At 41.2% G+C, this 19,950-nt stretch overlaps 1 protein-coding gene across 2 annotated transcripts in view; it reads right to left on the bottom strand.

Annotated features, from left to right (window-relative positions):
* Window positions 1–18,391, bottom strand: part of LOC138750169 (protein AF-10-like) — a 140,067-nt gene extending 121,676 nt beyond the window's left edge. For both annotated transcript variants that reach the window (XM_069912326.1, XM_069912325.1), the window contains exon 1: window positions 18,176–18,391. In XM_069912326.1, the coding sequence (XP_069768427.1) occupies window positions 18,176–18,284 (109 nt within the window). In that variant the 5' untranslated portion in view covers window positions 18,285–18,391. The remainder of the gene's footprint in view (window positions 1–18,175) is intronic.
* Window positions 18,392–19,950: the final 1,559 nt, after the last annotated feature.

Below are 19,950 nucleotides of genomic sequence, written 5' to 3'. Positions count from 1 at the left end.
CTCATCTATTATGTCTTATTTCCCTTCGTTCTCAGTTCCTTGAAGTTTTCAATGATCTCTGTTGGATTATAAGTTTCTCCTTTTTCCTTGATGCCAATATCATTCTTTTAGCTTGTTCTATTTTAAACTGCCAAGCTAGTATTTTGTGCGTTTTTTTCTCCTAGCTCATAATACTTGTTTTATCTTTATTATGTTCTTCTCCATCTTATACGTTTGTAGTGTTTTGTATTTTATTTTTTTGTCTGCCAATTCTCTTCTTTTTGTTGTATCTTCCCTTGTTGCTAGTTCTTTTTCTGTACTTACTCTTTCCCTTTCCAGCTGTTCTATTTCCCGATTGTGGTCCTTCTTCATCTTAGTTACATAACATTATCTGCCCTCTGATGAAGGGCATCCCATAATATAAATTTACCTTTCACTGATTCCGTATTTGTTTCAAAGTACATTTTAATTTAGCGCTCAATAAATTCTCTAAAGTCCTGTCTTTTAAATAGCATGGAGTTTAATCTCCATCTATACGTTCTTGGTGGAGTGTCCTCCAGCTCTATTGCTAATAACAGGTGTGAGTGATCTGATAACAATCTAGCTTTATATTCAATTTTCCTAACTCTCCCTTGGATAAGGGCTGACAACAGGAACAGTTCAATCCTTGAGTATGTTTTATGTCTACTCAAATAATATGAGTATTTCTTCTCCTTTGGGTGTTGTCTCCTCCATATATGCAAAAGTTGCATTTCCTCCATTGATTTAACCATCAATTTGGCTACTTTGTTCTTTCTGCTAGTCTTTTGTCCAGTTTTATGCATCTTTGAATCCAAATTAAGGTTAAAGTCCTCTTCCTATAAATATATTCCCCTGTGTATCTACAATCTTCAAAAAAAATCTTGCATAAACTTTTGATCCTCTTCATTAGGTGCATATATATTGACCAAATTCCAGAGTTCTGAATATATCTGACATTTTATCATTACATACCTCCCTGCTGGATCTATTATTTCCTCCTCTATTTTGATTGGTACATTTTTATTAATTAATATGGCTACACCTCTGGCTTTTGAGTTATATGATGCTGCCATTACGTGCCCTACCCAGTCTCTCCTTAATTTCTTATGTTCCACATCAGTTTTCCTGCATGAATGCTATATCTATTTTTTTCTTTTTTCAGTAAATTTAATATCCTCTTTCTTTTCATTTGATTATGTATTCTGTTAATATTTATAGTCATATAGTTCAACTTGGCCATCTCATATTCTGTTTACATCTTATTTCTGCTTCCTCACCACCACCTTTCCCCTTTTCCCCATTTCCATTTCTCATTTTTCTTTTTTTGAATGCACTGTATGACAACATATCTAAAATTCTTTTAACCCCAAGGGTCCTCCCCCCCTCTGAGTTGCCCCTTGTCCCTTGCTGGGGAACCACAACTCCCCTCTCCAATCAGACTGCGAACCCTTTCCAAGTGTCAACTGATTTCGCAGTGACTGTTATTCTCTCCCACCCCATCCCCTCCAGAAAAGACTTTTATCTTCACATTAAAACAAAGCTCCTCCTCGTTTCTTTTTTTCCTTTTTCTTTTATTTATTATTAATATTTTTAACCCCTCTTCTTTTCCCCCCCTTCTCCCTTAATTCCCTTTTCTCCCCTTCTTTATTTCTCACTTATACATTATTTTTACTTCTTTATATGTAGTTTGTCTTTGTTCATGTTACATCTCTTCATCTCTCTTTCTGTCTTGCAGGCACTCTGCAAATTCTCGTGTTTTCTCCAGATCCAAGTACAGTCTGTTTTGCTGGCCCATGATAACTATTTTTAGTACCGCTGGATATCTTAACATAAATTTATAGCCTTTTTTCCATAGGATCGATTTTGCTGCGTTAAACTCCTTCCTCTTCTTCAGGAGCTCAAAACTTATGTCTGGGTAGAAAAAAATTTTTTTTGTTTTTTTTTTGTCTTCTCTCATTTTTTTTATTGCTTTCTCCAATAATTTTTCTCTTGTCATTTATCTCAGGAATTTTACTAAAATAGATCTTGGTTTTTGTTGTGACTGTTTTCAGGGCTAATGTTCTGTGTGCCCTTTCTATTTCCATTCCTTCTTGCATTTCTGGCATTCCCAGGACTTTTGGGATCTATTATTTTAGAAATTCTTTCATATCTTTGCCTTCTTCATCTTCCTTAAGGCCCACTATCTTCAAATTGTTTTTCCTACAATAGTTTTCCATTATATCCATCTTCTGAGCTAACAACTCCTGTGTTTCTTTAACTTTTTTGTCACTGTCTTCCAATTTTTTTTAAGTCGTTCACTTCTATTTCTACATTTACACATTCTTCCACATGTTCTAATCTTTTCCCTATATCTGTTATGACTAGCTCTATTCTACTTACTTTTTCTTCTGTACTTTTCATTTCACTAAATTCTAGTGTCAGCCATTCATGTAATGCTTTCATTTGTTCTTGAAAATTTCCTTTATCTATGTGCCGTCCATTCATTTTACCTCCTATTCCTCTGTGCAGACCTTGGTGTTCTCCTTCTTTTTTCTTCTATGCCTTCTCTTGGGTTTGTGTTTTTTATTTCTCTTCCTTGTATGTGTCTCTTCAGACTTTCTTGTTGAGCTGCTTGTCTCAGTTTGTTGGGTTTTTTTTCCACAGTGTCTTGATGTTGGTCCTCTTCTTCAGAGCTGGTTATGTCTTGTGTCTCTAGTTTCCACTTTTCTTTCTCACCCCTCCTGTTCCCATTGTTTTCTTTATCTTCCAGCTGGGAGCCTTGCTGTTGGGTCTCTCTCAGCTGTTCGTGCTGTGGAGTTTCACTCCACAGCTGGTCCCCTCTCCCGTTGGTGTTTCCTTGTCATGCGCAGTTGCGCACCCATTTGGCTCCGTGAGCCATTTCTGCAGTCCTGTGGTTAGTGGGTCGCGACCCTGTGGGGTCTGTAAGGCCTTCATCTTTCTCTTCCAGCATCTTTCTTTCTTCTTTTCTTCCATTGATTTTGGCTTTTCTTTCTTAGTTGCCACTTTCTCCACACCTTTATATTTTTATTTGTTGTGTTATGTGTATCTGGGGCTTTGCTTTTTCTTCACTTTTTTCCTTCTTTTCTGTAGAGGGCTGGTATTCTCCTACCGGCCACTACTCCATCACATTACTCCTCAATTGTACCTAATTGACTCGTTATGTGCAGGGTTTTTTGTTTTTTTTTAATTTCTTTTTTCACACCATAAATCACATTAACCATGGTACACACTTTTTCCTTTTCACACATATACAGTGCCATTTTCTCCCCCCCCCCCTCCTCCCATCCCACCCTCCCTATCTCCTCCCTCCCATCCATTTAAGGTATAAAATCTAGGATACATTAAACCAGTCAGACAATGTTGTCATTCAATAAAAATACACCAGAAATTCCACTGTCTATTCTTTTCATTTCCTTTTCCTTCAGTTAACTTAGATAGTGATTGTCCCCGGTAGGTTTTCGCTATTGTATTTAATGTAAGGCTCCCATATTTGTTCGAATATTTCAATATTATTTCTTAAACTATATGTTATTTTTTCTAATGGAATACATTTATTCATTTCTATATACCATTGTTGTATTTTCAAATTATCTTCCAATTTCCAGGTTGACATAATACATTTTTTTGCTATGGCTAGAGCTATCTTAACAAATCTTTTTTGTGCATCCTCCAAATCAATTCCAAATTCTTTGTTTTTTATGTTACTTAGGAGGAAGATCTCTGGATTCTTTGGTATATTGTTTTCTGTTATTTTATTTAATATCTGATTGAGATCTTCCCAAAATTTTTCTACTTTCTCACATGTCCAGATTGCATGAATTGTTGTTCTTTTTTACATCGAAAACATCTATCAGATACTGTTGGGTCCCATTTATTTAACTTTTGAGATGTAATGTATAGCCTGTGTATCCAGTTATATTGTATCATACGTAACCTCGTATTTATTGTATTTCTCATCGTTCCAGAGCATAACTTCTCCCATGTTTCCTTTTTTATCTTTATATTTAAATCTTGTTCCCATTTTTGTTTAGTTTTACCATTTGTTTCCTCATTCTCCTTTTCTTGCAGTTTAATATACATATTTGTTATAAATCTTTTGATTATCATTGTATCTGTAATCACATATTCAAAATTACTTCCCTCTGGCAAACTCAAACTGCTTCCTAATTTATCCTTCAAGTAGGATCTCAATTGGTAATATGCCAGCGCTCTATCTTGAGTTATATTGTATTTATCTTTCATTTGTTCAAAGGATAAGAATCTATTTCCTGAAAAACAATTTTCTATTCTTTTAATCCCTATTTTCTCCCATTCTCTAAAGGAAAGGTTATCTATTGTAAAAGGGAGTAACTTGTTTTGCGTCAATATTAGTTTTGGTAATTGATCATTTGTTTTATTTCTTTCTACATGAATCTTCTTCCAACTATTGAGTAGATGATGTAATACTGGAGAACTTCTATGTTGTACCAATTTTTCATCCCATTTATATAATATGTGTTCAGGTATCTTTTCCCCTATTTTATCTAATTCTAATCTAGTCCAATCTGGCTTTTCCCTTGTTTGATAAAAATCTGATAGGTATCTTAATTGTGCGCCTCTATAATAATTTTTAAAGTTTGGCAGTTGTAAGCCTCCTTGTTTATACCATTCTGTTAATTTATCTAGTGCTATCCTCGGTTTCCCCCCTTTCCATAAAAATTTCCTTATTATTTTCTTTAACTCCTTGAAGAATTTCTCTGTCAGTTGTATTGGCAATGCCTGAAATAGGTATAATATCCTTGGAAAAATGTTCATTTTAATACAGTTTATCCTTCCTATTAGTGTTAGTGGTAAATATTTCCAATGCTCTAAATCGTCCTGTAATTTTTTCATTAGTGGATAATAATTGAGTTTATATAGTTGGCCGAGATTTTTGTTTATTTGTACACCTAGGTATCTTATTGCTTGCATTTGCCATCTAAATGGTGATTCCTTCTTAAATTTTGAGAAATCCGCATTATTCATAGGCATTGCTTCACTTTTATTTACGTTGATCTTGTAACCCGACACTTCTCCATATTCCTTCAATTTCTTATATAATTCTTTTATTGATAGTTCTGGTTCTGTTAAGTATACTATAACATCATCCGCAAATAAACTGATTTTATATTCCTTGTCTTTTATTTTTATCCCTTTTATATTATTTTCTGTTCTTATCAATTCTGCAAGTGGTTCTATAGCTAACGCAAAAAATAAAGGTGATAGTGGGCATCCCTGCCGTGTTGACCTGCTTAAGTTAAATTGCTTAGATACATGTCCATTTACTGTCACTTTCGCTAATGGTCCATTATATAATGCTTTAATCCAATTAATATACTTCTCCGGTAAACTGAATTTTTGCAATACTTTGAATAAATAATTCCATTCTACTCTATCAAAGGCCTTCTCTGCGTCTAAAGCAACTGCTACTATTGGTGCTTTATTCCCTTCTACTGCATGAATTAAGTTAATAAATTTACAAATATTGTCTGTTGTGCGTCTTTTTTTGATAAATCCAGTTTGGTCTAGATTTACCATTTTCGATACATACTCTGCTAATCTGTTTGCTAATAGTTTAGCTATTATCTTATAATCTGTGTTAAGTAAAGATATTGGTCTATATGACGCTGGTGTGAGTGGATCTTTCCCTTGCTTTAGTATTACTGTAATTATTGCTGTTTTACATGAATCTGGTAAAATTTGTGTTTTATCAATCTAGTTGATTACTTCCAGGAGGGGCGGAATTAATAAGTCTTTAAATGTTTTATAGAATTCTATTGGGTATCCATTCTCTCCTGGTGTCTTATTATTTGGTAATTTTTTTATTATCTCTTGTATTTCTACTATTCCAAATGGCTCTGTTAATTTGTTTGTTCCTCTATTTGTAGTTTTGGTAGTTCAATTTTAGATAGAAATTCATCTATTTTCCCTTCTTTCCCTTCGTTTTCAGCTCGGTATAATTGTTCATAGAATTCTCTAAAGTTTTCCTTAATTTCTTTTGGATTATATGTAATTTGTTTGTCTTTTTTCCTTGATGCCAATACCATTTTCTTAGCTTGTTCTGTCTTAAGCTGCCATGCTAGGATTTTGTGTATTTTTTCACCTAGTTCATAATATTTCTGTTTTGTCTTCAATATATTCTTCTCCACCTTATATGTTTGTAGTGTTTCATATTTTATTTTTTTATCCGCCAATTCTCTTCTTTTAGTTGTATCTTCCTTCATTGCTAATTCTTTTTCTATATTTACTATTTCCCTTTCCAACTGCTCTGTTTCCTGATTATAGTCCTTCTTCATCTTGGTTACATAACCTATTATTTGCCCTCTAATGAATGCTTTCATTGCATCCCATAGTATAAACTTATCTTTCACTGATTTCGTATTTATTTCAAAATACATTTTAATTTGTTTTTCAATAAATTCTCTAAAATCCTGCCTTTTAAGTAACATGGGGTTTAATCTCCATCTATACATTCTTGGAGGGATGTCCTCTAACTTTACTGTCAATATTAAGGGTGAATGGTCCGATAGTATTCTAGCTTTATATTCTGTTTTTCTTACTCTATCTTGCATACGAGCTGATAACAAAAATAGGTCTATTCCTTTTTTTTATTTCTAGCCGAGTAATATGAATATTCCTTTTCCTTTCAGGTGTTGTTTCCTCCATATATCCAAAAGTTGCATTTTTTCCATCGATTTAATTATAAATTTGGTTACTTTGTTCTTTCTGTTCATTTTTTTCCCAGTTTTGTCCATATTTGAATCCAAATTCAGGTTGAAATCCCCTCCTATTAATATGTTCCCTTGCGTATCTGCTATCTTCAAAAAGATATCCCGCATAAACTTTTGATCTTCTTCGTTAGATGAATATACATTGAGTAGATTCCAAAACTCCGAATATATCTGACATTTTATCATTACATATCTCCCTGCTGGATTTATTATTTCCTCTTCTATTTTAAATGGCACATTTTTACTAATTCATATAGCTACTCCTCTTGCTTTTGAATTATACGATGCTGCTGTTACGTGTCCTATCCAATCTCTCTTTAATTTCTTGTGCTCCAATTCAGTTAAATGTGTTTCTTGCACAAATGCTATATCAATTTTTTTCTTTTTTCAGTAAATTTAGCAGTTTCTTCCTTTTAATTTGGTTATGTATTCGATTAATATTTAAAGTCATATAGTTCAACGTAGCCATTTTATACTTTGTTTATCTTCCCTTTCCATTTCTCCATCATTACCTTTCCTTCTTATCCATTTCTTGTTTTGAACCCTTTATAAGACAACATTCCTAAAACATTAAACATTTTCCTTATTCTCCTATTTAAAACTTCTTTAGCCCCAATCTCCCCTTCCCCTCCTGAGTTGTCCTTTATCCCTTGTCGGACAACCACATCTCCCCTCTCCATTTGGATTTGCGAATTCACTCGCAAGCGTCAGCTGATTTTGCAGTGACCGTAACTCCTCCCCACCCAGCCCCCCCAGAAAAGATTTCACTTTTCATATGTAACAAAGGTCACTCTTTTAATTCCCTCCTTATTCCCTCTATTCCATTTCCTTCCCTTATTAATTCTTGTCTATACTAACTATATTTTCCTCTAAATACGGATACATTCATGTATGCACATTATACATATACACACATATACCTCTTTACCCACATACATATAAATCGTGGTCATTTTTACTCTTATTACATGTCTTCATCTCTCTGTTTGTTTTGTAGTTGTTCTGCAAATTTCCTTGCTTCGTCTGGATCCAAGAATAGTTTTTTTCCATAAGATCGTTTTCGATGTATTGAACTCCTTCCTCTTCTTCAGGAGTTCAAAACTTATGTGTCTTTTTAGTTTGCAGTCTTTTGTACTCTCGTTACACATCTTCATCTCTCAGTCTATTTTGTAATTGTTCTGCAAATTTTCATGCTTCCTCTGGATCCGAGAATAGTCTGTTTTGCTGTCCTGGAATAAATATTTTCAATACCGCTGGATGCTTTAGTATAAATTTATACCCTTTCTTCCATAAAATCGCCTTTGCTGTATTGAACTCCTTTCTCTTCTTCAGGAGTTCAAAACTTGTATCTGGATAAATGAAGATTTTTTGCCCTTTGTACTCCAGTGGCTTGTTGCCCTCTCTTACTTTTTCCATTGTTTTCTCCAGTATCTTTTCTCTTCTAGTATATCTTAGGAATTTTACTAAAATAGATCTTGGCTTTTGTTGTGGTTGTGGTTTAAAGGCCACTGCTCTATGTGCCCTTTCTATTTCCATTTCTTGCTGTAGTTCTGGACATCCTAGGATCCTAGGGATCCAATCTTTTATAAACTCTCTCATATTCTTGCCTTCTTCATCTTCCTTAAGGCCCACTATCTTTATGTTATTTCTTCTGTTATAATTTTCCATTATATCTATTTTCTGAGCTAACAGTTCTTGTGTCTCTTTAACTTTTTTATTAGATTCCTCTAATTTCTTTTTTAAGTCCTCTACCTCCATTTCTACTGCTGCTTCTCATTCTTCCACCTTGTCCATTCTTTTTCCCATTTCTGATAAGGTCATATCTATTTTATTCATTTTCTCTTCTGTATTGTTTATTCTTCTTCTTAAATCATTAAATTCCTGTGTTTGCCATTCTTTAAATGACTCCATGTATTCTTTAATAAGAGAAAGTATATCCTTTGTCTTGCCTTTCCCTTCTTCTTCTATTTCACTGTCTTCTTCCTCTGGGTTGGCCATCTGTTGTTTCTTTGTTGACCTTTTCTTCTCTTCTTTCATGTTTTCGTTGTCTTCTATATTCTCCTCTTGCTGCAGCTGTTCTGCAGCTGTCATTGCGGGCTGTGGAGATCGACTCCCCAGCTGGTCACCCCTCCCGTCGGTGTGTTTTTTTGCATGTGCATCGCGCACTTTTACTCGGCTCAGCGAGCCATTTTTGTAATCCACTTTCTACCGACCTGAGGGAGCGGGTTTCTCTCTCCACCGCGGGCCTCTTCGAACAGGTAAGGCCTTCTCCTTCTTCTTCCGTTGTCTTCTCTTCCTCTCTTCTTACCGTTGGTTTCGATTTTTCTTTTTTCGTCGCCATCTTCTTTCCACCATTATACCCACTTTACTTTAATTTTTATTTTTGTGCCTTTGTGTTTTCCTTTGTTTTTTCTGACTTTTCTGGAGAGGGCTGGAGTTCACCGTCCGGCCACTACTCCATCACGTGACTCCCCGTTATGTGCAGGGTTGATGAAAAAAATATTTCAGAAACTATTAGGCCTAGAGCAATGGTTCTCAACCTTTTTTCCCATAATCACATACACATTTAGCAATCCCTTACTAAATAACAGCGGATTACTTAAAGTGGTATGCAAGAGGAAAGAAAAAATTTGAAAATCACTGTTTTAGAGAATCACTATTCAGTTTATCCAGCTCTCCCTGCAGGAGCATGGTTGCTTCATTTCCAACATCATTTTGACTTCAATAATGTTCTAGAATATCCTAGAAAAAAAATTAGGATTTAGACAAATTAAAATCTCTTTGGGTGCTGTGGAAGGGTTGGGAGCAGTACCTCTGATCCCCAATACATATAATAATGACCCAAAACATTAGGGTGTATGTGCGTGCATGCCTGCGAGCGGAAGATTATAATTTGTCTAACTCCTAACTTTTTTGGGCATCATGGTTGGACAGATGTCGTGGGCCAATGGCATGTACTGAACTGTTCTATGTTCCATGTGGAAATCTTCTAATGAGGCCACTCAATCTACCTTGTCTATGGTTACTATGAATGACTTCTCAAACTTAATCCTACTTCCCAACTCTAAAGCTTGGTCTTGCAGCCATTTGTTCTAGAGCGGTTTAAATGTGATCAAACTTTCTGCCTTGACCATTTAAAACAATGAGTTCCAGACTCCTAACAGCCTGTGGGTGAAAAATCAATGACTTTGAGTATCTTCCTCTAAATTCAAGGCATTAGCTCCTCCCTATGCTATTCTATCAAGCCCCTTCCTTGTTTTGTGCACATCCATCTTCTGGCCTAAATCAGAAGATGTTGTCAGAGGGTTTGGACAGGAAGTAAAAAAAGTTGCTGATGCAACTTTACTGATGCCTGCTTTACCATCCATTTCATGGTCACTGTTAAGGAGCTATCAACCTGTACTGCCAGATCCCTCTGCACATCAATGCTTTAAAGAGTTCTGCCATGAACTGTATTCTTTTCCTTTATACTTGGTGACCTGAAATGTAACATTTCACACCTATCTGGATTACACTCCATGTCATTTCTCTCCCTATATTTGCCACAGATTTATATCCTGTTGTTTGCCTTCACAGTATCCATAACTCCACCAATCTTTGCACTGTCTGCAAACATTCTAACCTAACAACCTATTTTATCATCCAAGTCACTTGTATATATCACAGCCAAATGGGGTGCCAAGATTGATCCCTGCAGAACAGCTCTGGCCACGACCTTCTGCCAGAACAGTACCCTTCCTCCACTATCACCACCATCCTTCTACGTCTTCAATGGGCAAATCAATTCTGAGTTCAAACTTTCAATTCACCTTAGATCCCATGGATATTTATTTTCTGGTCAGATTACCATGGGAGACCTTGTCAAATGTCTTTCTACACAATACAACATCCAATGGCCTACCCTCATCAACTGCTTTCTTCACCTCCTCAAAAGACTGAAACTTTGTAAACTATAACCTGACCTGTTCAAAGCCATGCTGATTGTCCGTAATCTGGCCTTTTCAATGTGCATTAATCTTTTCCATAAGCATCCTCTCCAATAACATCTCTGTCACTGATGTGAGGCTCATCAGTCTATAATTTCCGTGTGTGTGTGTGTGTCTGTGTGTGTGTGTGTGTGTGTGTGTGTGTGTGTGTGTGCGTGTTTGTGTGTGTGTGTGTGTGTGTGTGTATGTGTGTGTGTGGTCACTCATCTGAGTACCACTGGTACCATGTAACTCAGTACTGTCTATTGCATGGTTGGGTGGTTAGCAACTAAACCGGCTCCCCAGCAGCTTTGCCACGTACAGAGGGTGGCTGCACACCATGCAGAATGAGAAACAAGACCTGACAAAGGATGAATTAACCCTCTTGTAGGATCATCAGCCATCTAGCAAGCATTGGCTGTGAAGTGTGGAAAGGGCATCCCTTGTATCACAGCTTGGTCTGGCCATTCACTGCAACACAACCTCCCCTTGGACTTCACCATGTGCTGGATCCAGAAGGGATTGTCGAGAGGGTGGATCTGGACTTGTGCAACCCCTACTCATCTAAGTCCATTCACTCACATGTTGTTACATTCTGAAAAGTGGAGTGTCCTCATAACAAATCCCACTGACTGGGATGGACAGTCAGGATATATGTATGTGTGCGTGTTGTGACAGGTATTTAGAGGTGGTTTGGGAGGAATTGTTAGAGCAGCTTGCACACACGCATTTTGAAACAGAATATTTGCAGAACTTTTGCAGAATGCACAACAGCTTGACTGGGAGGCATGTAATTTTGGCAGGCAGAGGAGAATAGTTTTGCTCTCAGAGAGGGAGGATGTGAAACAGAAGCTGCTTTCAGGTGTTCTGATAGAACACATATGTCAAACTCAGGACCGCAGGCCAAATTTGGCCTGTGATATAATTATATTTTGCCCGCAAGATCATATCAAATATGTATTAGAGCTGGCCCGCTGGCCGCCACGCCAGTGTAGCGCATGCACAGCTAATACTACAAATCCCAGAATGCTTTGCAAATGCATTGGCACCGGCCCATCAGCCCGCTAATCGTCCCCACCTCCTCTTTACTTTCATTAGCATCTGCGACCTGTCGCCCAACTCACATGTAATAAACCCCTTACGAAAAATGGCCAAACGAAAGACAGAAAACAGGACCTTTCAAGACAGGTGGGAGGCAAACGATATGTTCATCATTTTAAAAGACAAACCTGTTTGTCATTGAAGCAAGTTGTTATTTTTTTGACTTGTTGGCTTGTGGAAAAAAAATACATTTAAAAGGAGCTTAAAGGCTAGAGAGAAATATTATTTATTGAATATTTTATTTCTCATTTGTTAATGCTTCTTCTGGAAAGAGTTTAACCAAAACTATTATTAAACATTTATTTTAATAAGAAAAAGTTTAACATTACATATATTGAAAGAAGAGAAAACATGCAGATGTTGTTGAAAATTTTCAATAAATATTTAGTTTGGCCCACGACTTAGTCCAAGTTTTTAATTTTGGCCCTCTGTGAATTTGAGTTTGACACCCCTATGATAGAAGATTAGGCACCTGCAGGCATGGCTAGAGGAGCTCAGTTAGCACGTTTAGGTGGCCACAGAATGGATGGCTTTCTGGCACCTAAATGTCTAACAGTGAAAGCCAGCTACTCCAAACAGGTACCTAGTCCTGCCCACACTGACCTCAAGTCATAGCAGCACGTCAAGGCATACCTGACAAACAGCTCAGGCATGACTTCCGCTGCTGATCTACCCCCCCAACCCATCTGACTCCCGCAGCCGGTCTCCCCCCTCACCCCCACCCACCTGACTCCTGTTGCCACTGCCGGTTTCTCCCATACCCGCCCAGCTCCCGCTGCCAATTCCCCCAACCCTCACCTGCCCGGCTGCCGGTTACTCGCCCTCCCGACTCCCACTGCTGGTCAGGAGGGTGGGGTGGAGAATGGCAGCAGCAGACAGGCGGATGAGGATGGAGGGTAACCGGCAGTAGGAGTCAGTTGGGCAAGGGGTGGGGGGGAGACTGGCAGCAGCAACAGGAGTTGGGCGGGAGAGGATGGGGAGGGGGGGAACCAGCAGCATCAATCAGGTGGGTGAGGGTGGAGGGGGGAGAAACTGGCAGCGGGTGTCAGGTGGGTGAGTGGGGGGAGGGAGACCGGCAGCGGGAGAGGGTATGAAATAAAATTTGAAGACGTCTACTTTAGTCTGGCTTCCTTGTCCATGGAGTCAACGTCATCAGCCCGCCCCTGCAGCCTGGCTGCTTTCAGCTGCCACAATTGGAGAAGAGTTAGGTGAGTAATCTTCCTGGCCAGCTTTTCCAGTTTCAGATGGCCACCAAACTGCCACCCAAGAATATTCTGTGGAGCTTTACAGTAAGGCTTTGTGACCACCTGAAAGCAGCTAGAGAGAGGAGACCGAAATCAGGTCAAAAGGACAAGCTGGCAAACTTTGGAAGGCTGTCTGGTCAAAGGAGAAGACTGAAGTTGTAAAAGGTGACCTGAAAGAAAGAGGATCATCTGGCGAACCCTGAAGGGAGCAAGTTTTGTCAGCAATAATGATTAAACAGGAATCAGGTGCAGATGTCCTTGAAAAGGAATCTCTCTCTGAAAACCAGGAAGAACCCTCCTGGGAGGTAACCATTTGCCTGTTAAGCACCAAAGACTGGTGAACTTTGTTAATGCTAACTTCTGTGCACAGAACAAGAATTGCCTGTAACCGGTGAGATTGGACTTTGATCCAAAGAATTTTTCTAATCTTAAATATACATTACATACACCTGCACTTAGTATTAGAGGGGGAGATTAAGTAGTTAAGTAGGTTAAATAATAAATTAACATTTAACTCTGTTTCCTTGTTCAATTATATTTAACAACTACTTTTGTTTAAGTTACCCTGTGTTGTGCTGCATATCTATTTTTGAGGTCCTCTGGACTCCATAACAGCATTTGCATGTGACATCTTGAACCAAGGAAAACCCTCTTCATTCTTCCAAGATGTAACCTATTTGCGAGAATGTATACAAAGATTCTTGGCAAAGTCCAAGCAATCTCATTGCTTATTTCTTTAAATATCCTGCATAAGTCACATCATGCACTGGGTACATTCATCCCAATGGTCTTCAAAAGAGAAGAGTACCACCTCTTTGCTAATCACAAAATGCATTCTTTTCACTATCTCCTTATCACTATCTTCCATGTCCTTCTCTTTGTGAATACCTATGCAAAATATTTAATTTTCTGATTTCAAACATAAAATTCCTGCTTATCCTTGCGCTGCCCTATCCTTTCCCTGGTCATCCTCATGTTTATCTTTTCTTTGGCTTGGCTTCGCGGACGAAGATTTATGGAGGGGGTAAAAAGTCCACGTCAGCTGCAGGCTCGTTTGTGGCTGACCAGTCCGATGCGGGACAGGCAGACACGATTGCAGCGGTTGCAAGGGAAAATTGGTTGGTTGGGGTTGGGTGTTGGGTTTTTCCTCCTTTGCCTTTTGTCAGTGAGGTGGGCTCTGCGGTCTTCTTCAAAGGAGGCTGCTGCCCGCCAAACTGTGAGGCGCCAAGATGCACGGTTTGAGGCGTTATCAGCCCACTGGCGGTGGTCAATGTGGCAGGCACCAAGAGATTTCTTTAGGCAGTCCTTGTACCTTTTCTTTGGTGCACCTCTGTCACGGTGGCCAGTGGAGAGCTCGCCATATAATACGATCTTGGGAAGGCGATGGTCCTCCATTCTGGAGACGTGACCCATCCAGCGCAGCTGGATCTTCAGCAGCGTGGACTCGATGCTGTCGACCTCTGCCATCTCGAGTACCTCGACGTTAGGGGTGTGAGCGCTCCAATGGATGTTGAGGATGGAGCGGAGACAACGCTGGTGGAAGCGTTCTAGGAGCCGTAGGTGGTGCCGGTAGAGGACCCATGATTCGGAGCCGAACAGGAGTGTGGGTATGACAACGGCTCTGTATACGCTTATCTTTGTGAGGTTTTTCAGTTGGTTGTTTTTCCAGACTCTTTTGTGTAGTCTTCCAAAGGCGCTATTTGCCTTGGCGAGTCTGTTGTCTATCTCATTGTCGATCCTTGCATCTGATGAAATGGTGCAGCCGAGATAGGTAAACTGGTTGACCGTTTTGAGTTTTGTGTGCCCGATGGAGATGTGGGGGGGCTGGTAGTCATGGTGGGGAGCTGGCTGATGGAGGACCTCAGTTTTCTTCAGGCTGACTTCCAGGCCAAACATTTTGGCAGTTTCCGCAAAGCAGGACGTCAGGCGCTGAAGAGCTGGCTCTGAATGGGCAACTAAAGCGGCATCATCTGCAAAGAGTAGTTCACGGACAAGTTTCTCTTGTGTCTTGGTGTGAGCTTGCAGGCGCCTCAGATTGAAGAGACTGCCATCCGTGCGGTACCGGATGTAAACAGCGTCTTCATTGTTGGGGTCTTTCATGGCTTGGTTCAGCATCATGCTGAAGAAGATTGAAAAGAGGGTTGGTGCGAGAACACAGCCTTGCTTCACGCCATTGTTAATGGAGAAGGGTTCAGAGAGCTCATTGCTGTATCTGACCCGACCTTGTTGGTTTTCGTGCAGTTGGATAATCATGTTGAGGAACTTTGGGGGACATCCGATGCGCTCTAGTATTTGCCAAAGCCCTTTCCTGCTCACGGTGTCGAAGGCTTTGGTGAGGTCAACAAAGGTGATGTAGAGTCCTTTGTTTTGTTCTCTACACTTTTCTTGGAGCTGTCTGAGGGCAAAGACCATGTCAGTGGTTCCTCTGTTAGCGCGAAAGCCGCACTGTGATTCTGGGAGAATATTCTCAGCGACACTAGGTATTATTCTATTTAGTAGAATCCTAGCGAAGATTTTGCCTGCAATGGAGAGCAACGTGATTCCCCTGTAGTTTGAGCAGTCTGATTTCTCGCCTTTGTTTTTGTACAGGGTGATGATGGTGGCATCACGAAGATCCTGAGGCAGTTTACCTTGGTCCCAACAAAGCTTGAAAAACTCATGCAGTTTGGCATGCAGAGTTTTGCCGCCAGCCTTCCAGACTTCTGGGGGGATTCCATCCATACCTGCTGCTTTGCCACTTTTCAGTTGTTCGATTGCCTTATATGAAAAGAACAAGTTCTACACCGACCTGCGCAACCTCATCCAACGTACCCCTACAGCCGACAAGGTTGTCATCCTGGGCGACTTCAACGCTCGTGTCGGCAAAGACACAGAAACCTGGCCAGGAATCCTGGGCAAGCATGGCGTCGGCAAGTGCAACGACAATGGGCGCCTCCTGTTGGAGCTCTGCGCAGAACATGGTGGGGAGCTGTCATTACAAACACCCTTTTTCAGCAGAGGGACAGCCTTAAGACCACCTGGATGCATCCCCGATCCAAACACTGGCACCTCCTGGACTACATCCTGGTGCGAGAAAGTGACAAACAAGATGTGCTCCACACCAGGGTCATGCCTAGCGCGGAATGCCACACTGACCACCGGCTGGTTCGCTGCAAGCTCAACCTTCACTTTAAGCCAAAGCCCAGGAACAATAAAGCCCCCAGAAAGAGGTTCAATGTTGGAAAACTGCAGTCAGACGAAGCGAGAGGAAACTTCCAGGCAAACCTCAAAGCAAAGCTCGACGTTGCAACCCGCCTCATGGACCCGTCCCCTGAAACCTTCTGGGATCAGTTGAAGACTACCATACTGCAATCCACTGAAGAGGTACTGGGCTTCTCCTCCAGGAAAAACAAGGACTGGTTTGACGAAAACAGCCAGGAAATCCAGGAGCTGCTGGCAAAGAAGCGAGCTGCCCACCAGGCTCACCTTACAAAGCCGTCCTGTCCAGAGAAGAAACAAGCCTTCCGTCGCGCATGCAGCCATCTTCAGCGCAAACTCCGGGAGATCCAAAATGAGTGGTGGACTAGCCTCGCCAAACGAACACAGCTCAGCGCGGACATTGGCGACTTCAGGGGTTTCTACGAGGCTCTAAAGGCTGTGTACGGCCCCTCACCCCAAGTCCAAAGCCCGCTGCGCAGCTCAGACGGCAAAGTCCTCCTCAGCGACAAGATCTCCATCCTCAACCGATGGTCAGAACACTTCCAATCTCTTTTCAGTACCAACCGCTCAGTCCAAGATTCCGCCCTGCTCCAGCTCCCTCAACAGCCCCTAAGGCTAGAGCTGGATGAGGTTCCCACCCTGGATGAGACATATAAGGCCTCATGTTTATGATGCAAGTATAAATGCCTTGCCATTCTCTTTAATCCTGCTTACCAGTCATTTCATGCTCCCTTTTGACCTGCCTTATGTCCTGTTTGCACTCTTTACATTGCTAAAGAGCCCTATCAGGTTTTAGCTTCCAAACCTTACATACGTTTCCTTTTTCTTTTTGACCAAGTTCACAACCTCTCTTGTTACTCAAGTTTCTCTTACAAGGGAGTCTTACAAGTCTCTAGAATTCAGTGATGGATTTTTTTTCTTTTTAAAACGCCATCTATGCTTTCCTTTCCTCTATTCTAACTCATCCACACCAAGCAAGTTGGTATTCGGGGTAAGGTCCATTTGCCTGAATTTTGGTCCATATCTTTCTGTCTTTCCTACTAAAACATCTGTTCGAGCATTGACATTATTCCCATATGTTGGGGTGTAGAACAGGAAGACACCAAGCCTTCACATGAAGCCTCATCCCAGCTGCCCTGAGAATATTTCTACCAAGTGCCTCTTCTCTTGTTGGGCTTTGATAGCAAATGCCAGTAGAGGATGGACTAAGACTCAATCCCTTCCACATCAACACTCAATCACACCAATTTGAAAATTCTCCTTCCAGTGTTCCTCCAACCCCCAGCAATTGTCTCACCCCTTCATGAGTGCTCAAGTCCTCAAGCAATGACATTCCCAAACTCACCTGGGAAGCTTTTGCTCACCTCCTCCAACACCTCCTCCTTGGCCTGGTTTCCGAAGCAGTTTCAGGTACGCCACTGGATTCGCACAAGTGCAAGCTCCAGTCACCAGTTGCCAACCCAACTGCCAAACTCTACGGATTTCTCGGACCCAAGCAAGTCGTGGGTTAGTAAATGTGATCTGATTATTAATCACAGGTCAATGTCACTCACTTACAAGAAACGCCCGGGGGGGGGGGGGGGAGTTGGATTTCTCCTTGAAGGGGGGGGGGTGGTGGAAGAAAACAATGCTGGGTTGGAAACTGGAATGCACACCATGTGAAAACGTGCGGCAGGAAAGGCTTGAAAATAAACCCCAGAAGCAAGGCGACGTGTCTTGACAACTGGAAAGGATGTAGCTGGCCTCGCAGCAGGCGAAGTTCGGCTTTCAGATTCCACCCTGCTGTCCCCAAAGTGGGGAGAAAATGAAATCCCGTTAAATGCTGAGAGGGGAGGGGTGTGTGGAGGCTGCACCTCCCCCTGGAAGGCAGGCTCCGGCTGCCGTCTCCCCACCATGCCTGCCTCCTCGCTGCCTTTACCTTGGTGAACAGCTACACTGCAGCCGTGGCCGTCACAGTAGACCAGCGGGTTCTCATCCCATCCTCTCTCGTCGGAACACACGCAGCAACCTCCAACCATCTCCTTCATACTTCCCGGCCCGTCCCGATGCCCTGCTGAAAAGTCGTTACAACAAAGTAACCCGCCGCATCTCCTCGCCGACACATTGTTTCCCCCAGAATTTGGAAGGGAGGGGAGAGAGGAAGGGGGGGGGGGGGCAGTCCGGTCTCTCAGTGCAATGCAACCATTACCAGGGCGCAAGCGCTGCTCGTTCTCCCGACGATGGCCGCAGAGAATCAATTCTGCGGTTCCCCGACTCGGTCTCGTGGAAAGTCGTTGGGGAGGGCGATTTTTCCAATCTTTATCTTGCCAAATTTTGACACATGCTGGTTCACCAAACAATATTGATGGGGTTAAAAAAAAAGAGGCTTGATATCATCTCCCGTGTATTAATTTCAGGTTGGGCAATTTACATTACATAGTAACACACCAACAGGCCGTTTGGCCCATTAGTCTGTGCTTCCCACAATGCCAATCTCAACTCATCCTATCTGCCTGAGCATAGTCTGTCTCCCCTGACTTGAGCAGTCATTCTCAACCTATTTTTGGCTGTGACCCCCCCCCCCCCCCCCCGCCAAGGACTCTGCTCAAAGTTTAAGGACACCATTCCCTGTGAAGCAGTCAAGTTTAGTTGGTTTCTTCCCTACTTCTCTCCTGTCAACTCCATTAAAAATATTTTATGATTTCAGTCCCCCCCCCCACTAAAGGTGCTGTGGCTCCTGGACGGTGGGGGTGAGAATGGCTGATCTAGATGATTGCTACTTCCACTACTTACCCAGGCAGTACATTCCAGGCCTCTGCCACTCTCTGTGCAAAAGAAATTGGCCTCACATCTCTCCTACAAATGACTATAAATAGCAACCCATTTCAATTCTCCATCTCATACCCTTGCTCTCTTGTCTGTCCGTGGTCTCGCGCACAGCCAGACTGAGACCATCAGCAAACTGGACGAACAGTACCTCATCTTCCGTCTGGGTGCCTTCCAACCAGATGGCTTTAACATTGACCTCTCTAGTTTCCATCAGAACCAACTCCCTCTCATCTTTTTCTCCCTGTCTCTTTTCCTCTAGCTCTCTCTCTTCCATTATCCCTCTGCCTCCTTTCACAGAGCCTAAATCTATTCTCACCTCTCTTACATCCAATTAACACCTTTTGTCTGTTGGTCTGTTTTCCTCCTGCTCCTATTCTTCCCCCTTTCTTTCCCCAGCCTTTAATTCAGATGTTTGACTTATTTCACTCACATCTTGAGGAGAGGCTCAGGCCCAAAATTTTGGGGAAAAGTCTCTGACTGTCGACTCGATCTGTGCCTCTGAATCCTCAATACACTTCAATCAGATCACGTCTAGGCCTCTGATGCTCTGGAAAAAACAATCCAACTTGACCTTATAGCAATCACACTCCAATCCACAATTTATGCATCAGCTTAAAGAAGTTGTGCAGTCTAGCCTGTATGATTCTGGATCAGAAATGTAATTCAAATCCCCTCAGAGCACCTAGTAATTTTAGATTAAATTAAATTCAATTTGACTCTCATTGTGCCAAGTGAAATACAAAACCAATGAAATACATTTGGCATCCAACCAGAAGTTAAAAAATAGTGCTATATATAAATAACTACATGCAAATAAAAACAAGTACATTCAGTAAGCAAACAATTATAAAAGTGCTGACAGTACAATGTGAGTGCAGTACCATT

This window comes from Narcine bancroftii (genome assembly GCF_036971445.1).
Source record: "Narcine bancroftii isolate sNarBan1 chromosome 12 unlocalized genomic scaffold, sNarBan1.hap1 SUPER_12_unloc_2, whole genome shotgun sequence".
NCBI classification, from domain to species: Eukaryota; Metazoa; Chordata; class Chondrichthyes; order Torpediniformes; family Narcinidae; genus Narcine; species Narcine bancroftii.
The sequence above is the reverse complement of the archived record's forward strand: the minus strand, read 5'-3'. Positions and strand labels throughout refer to the sequence as shown.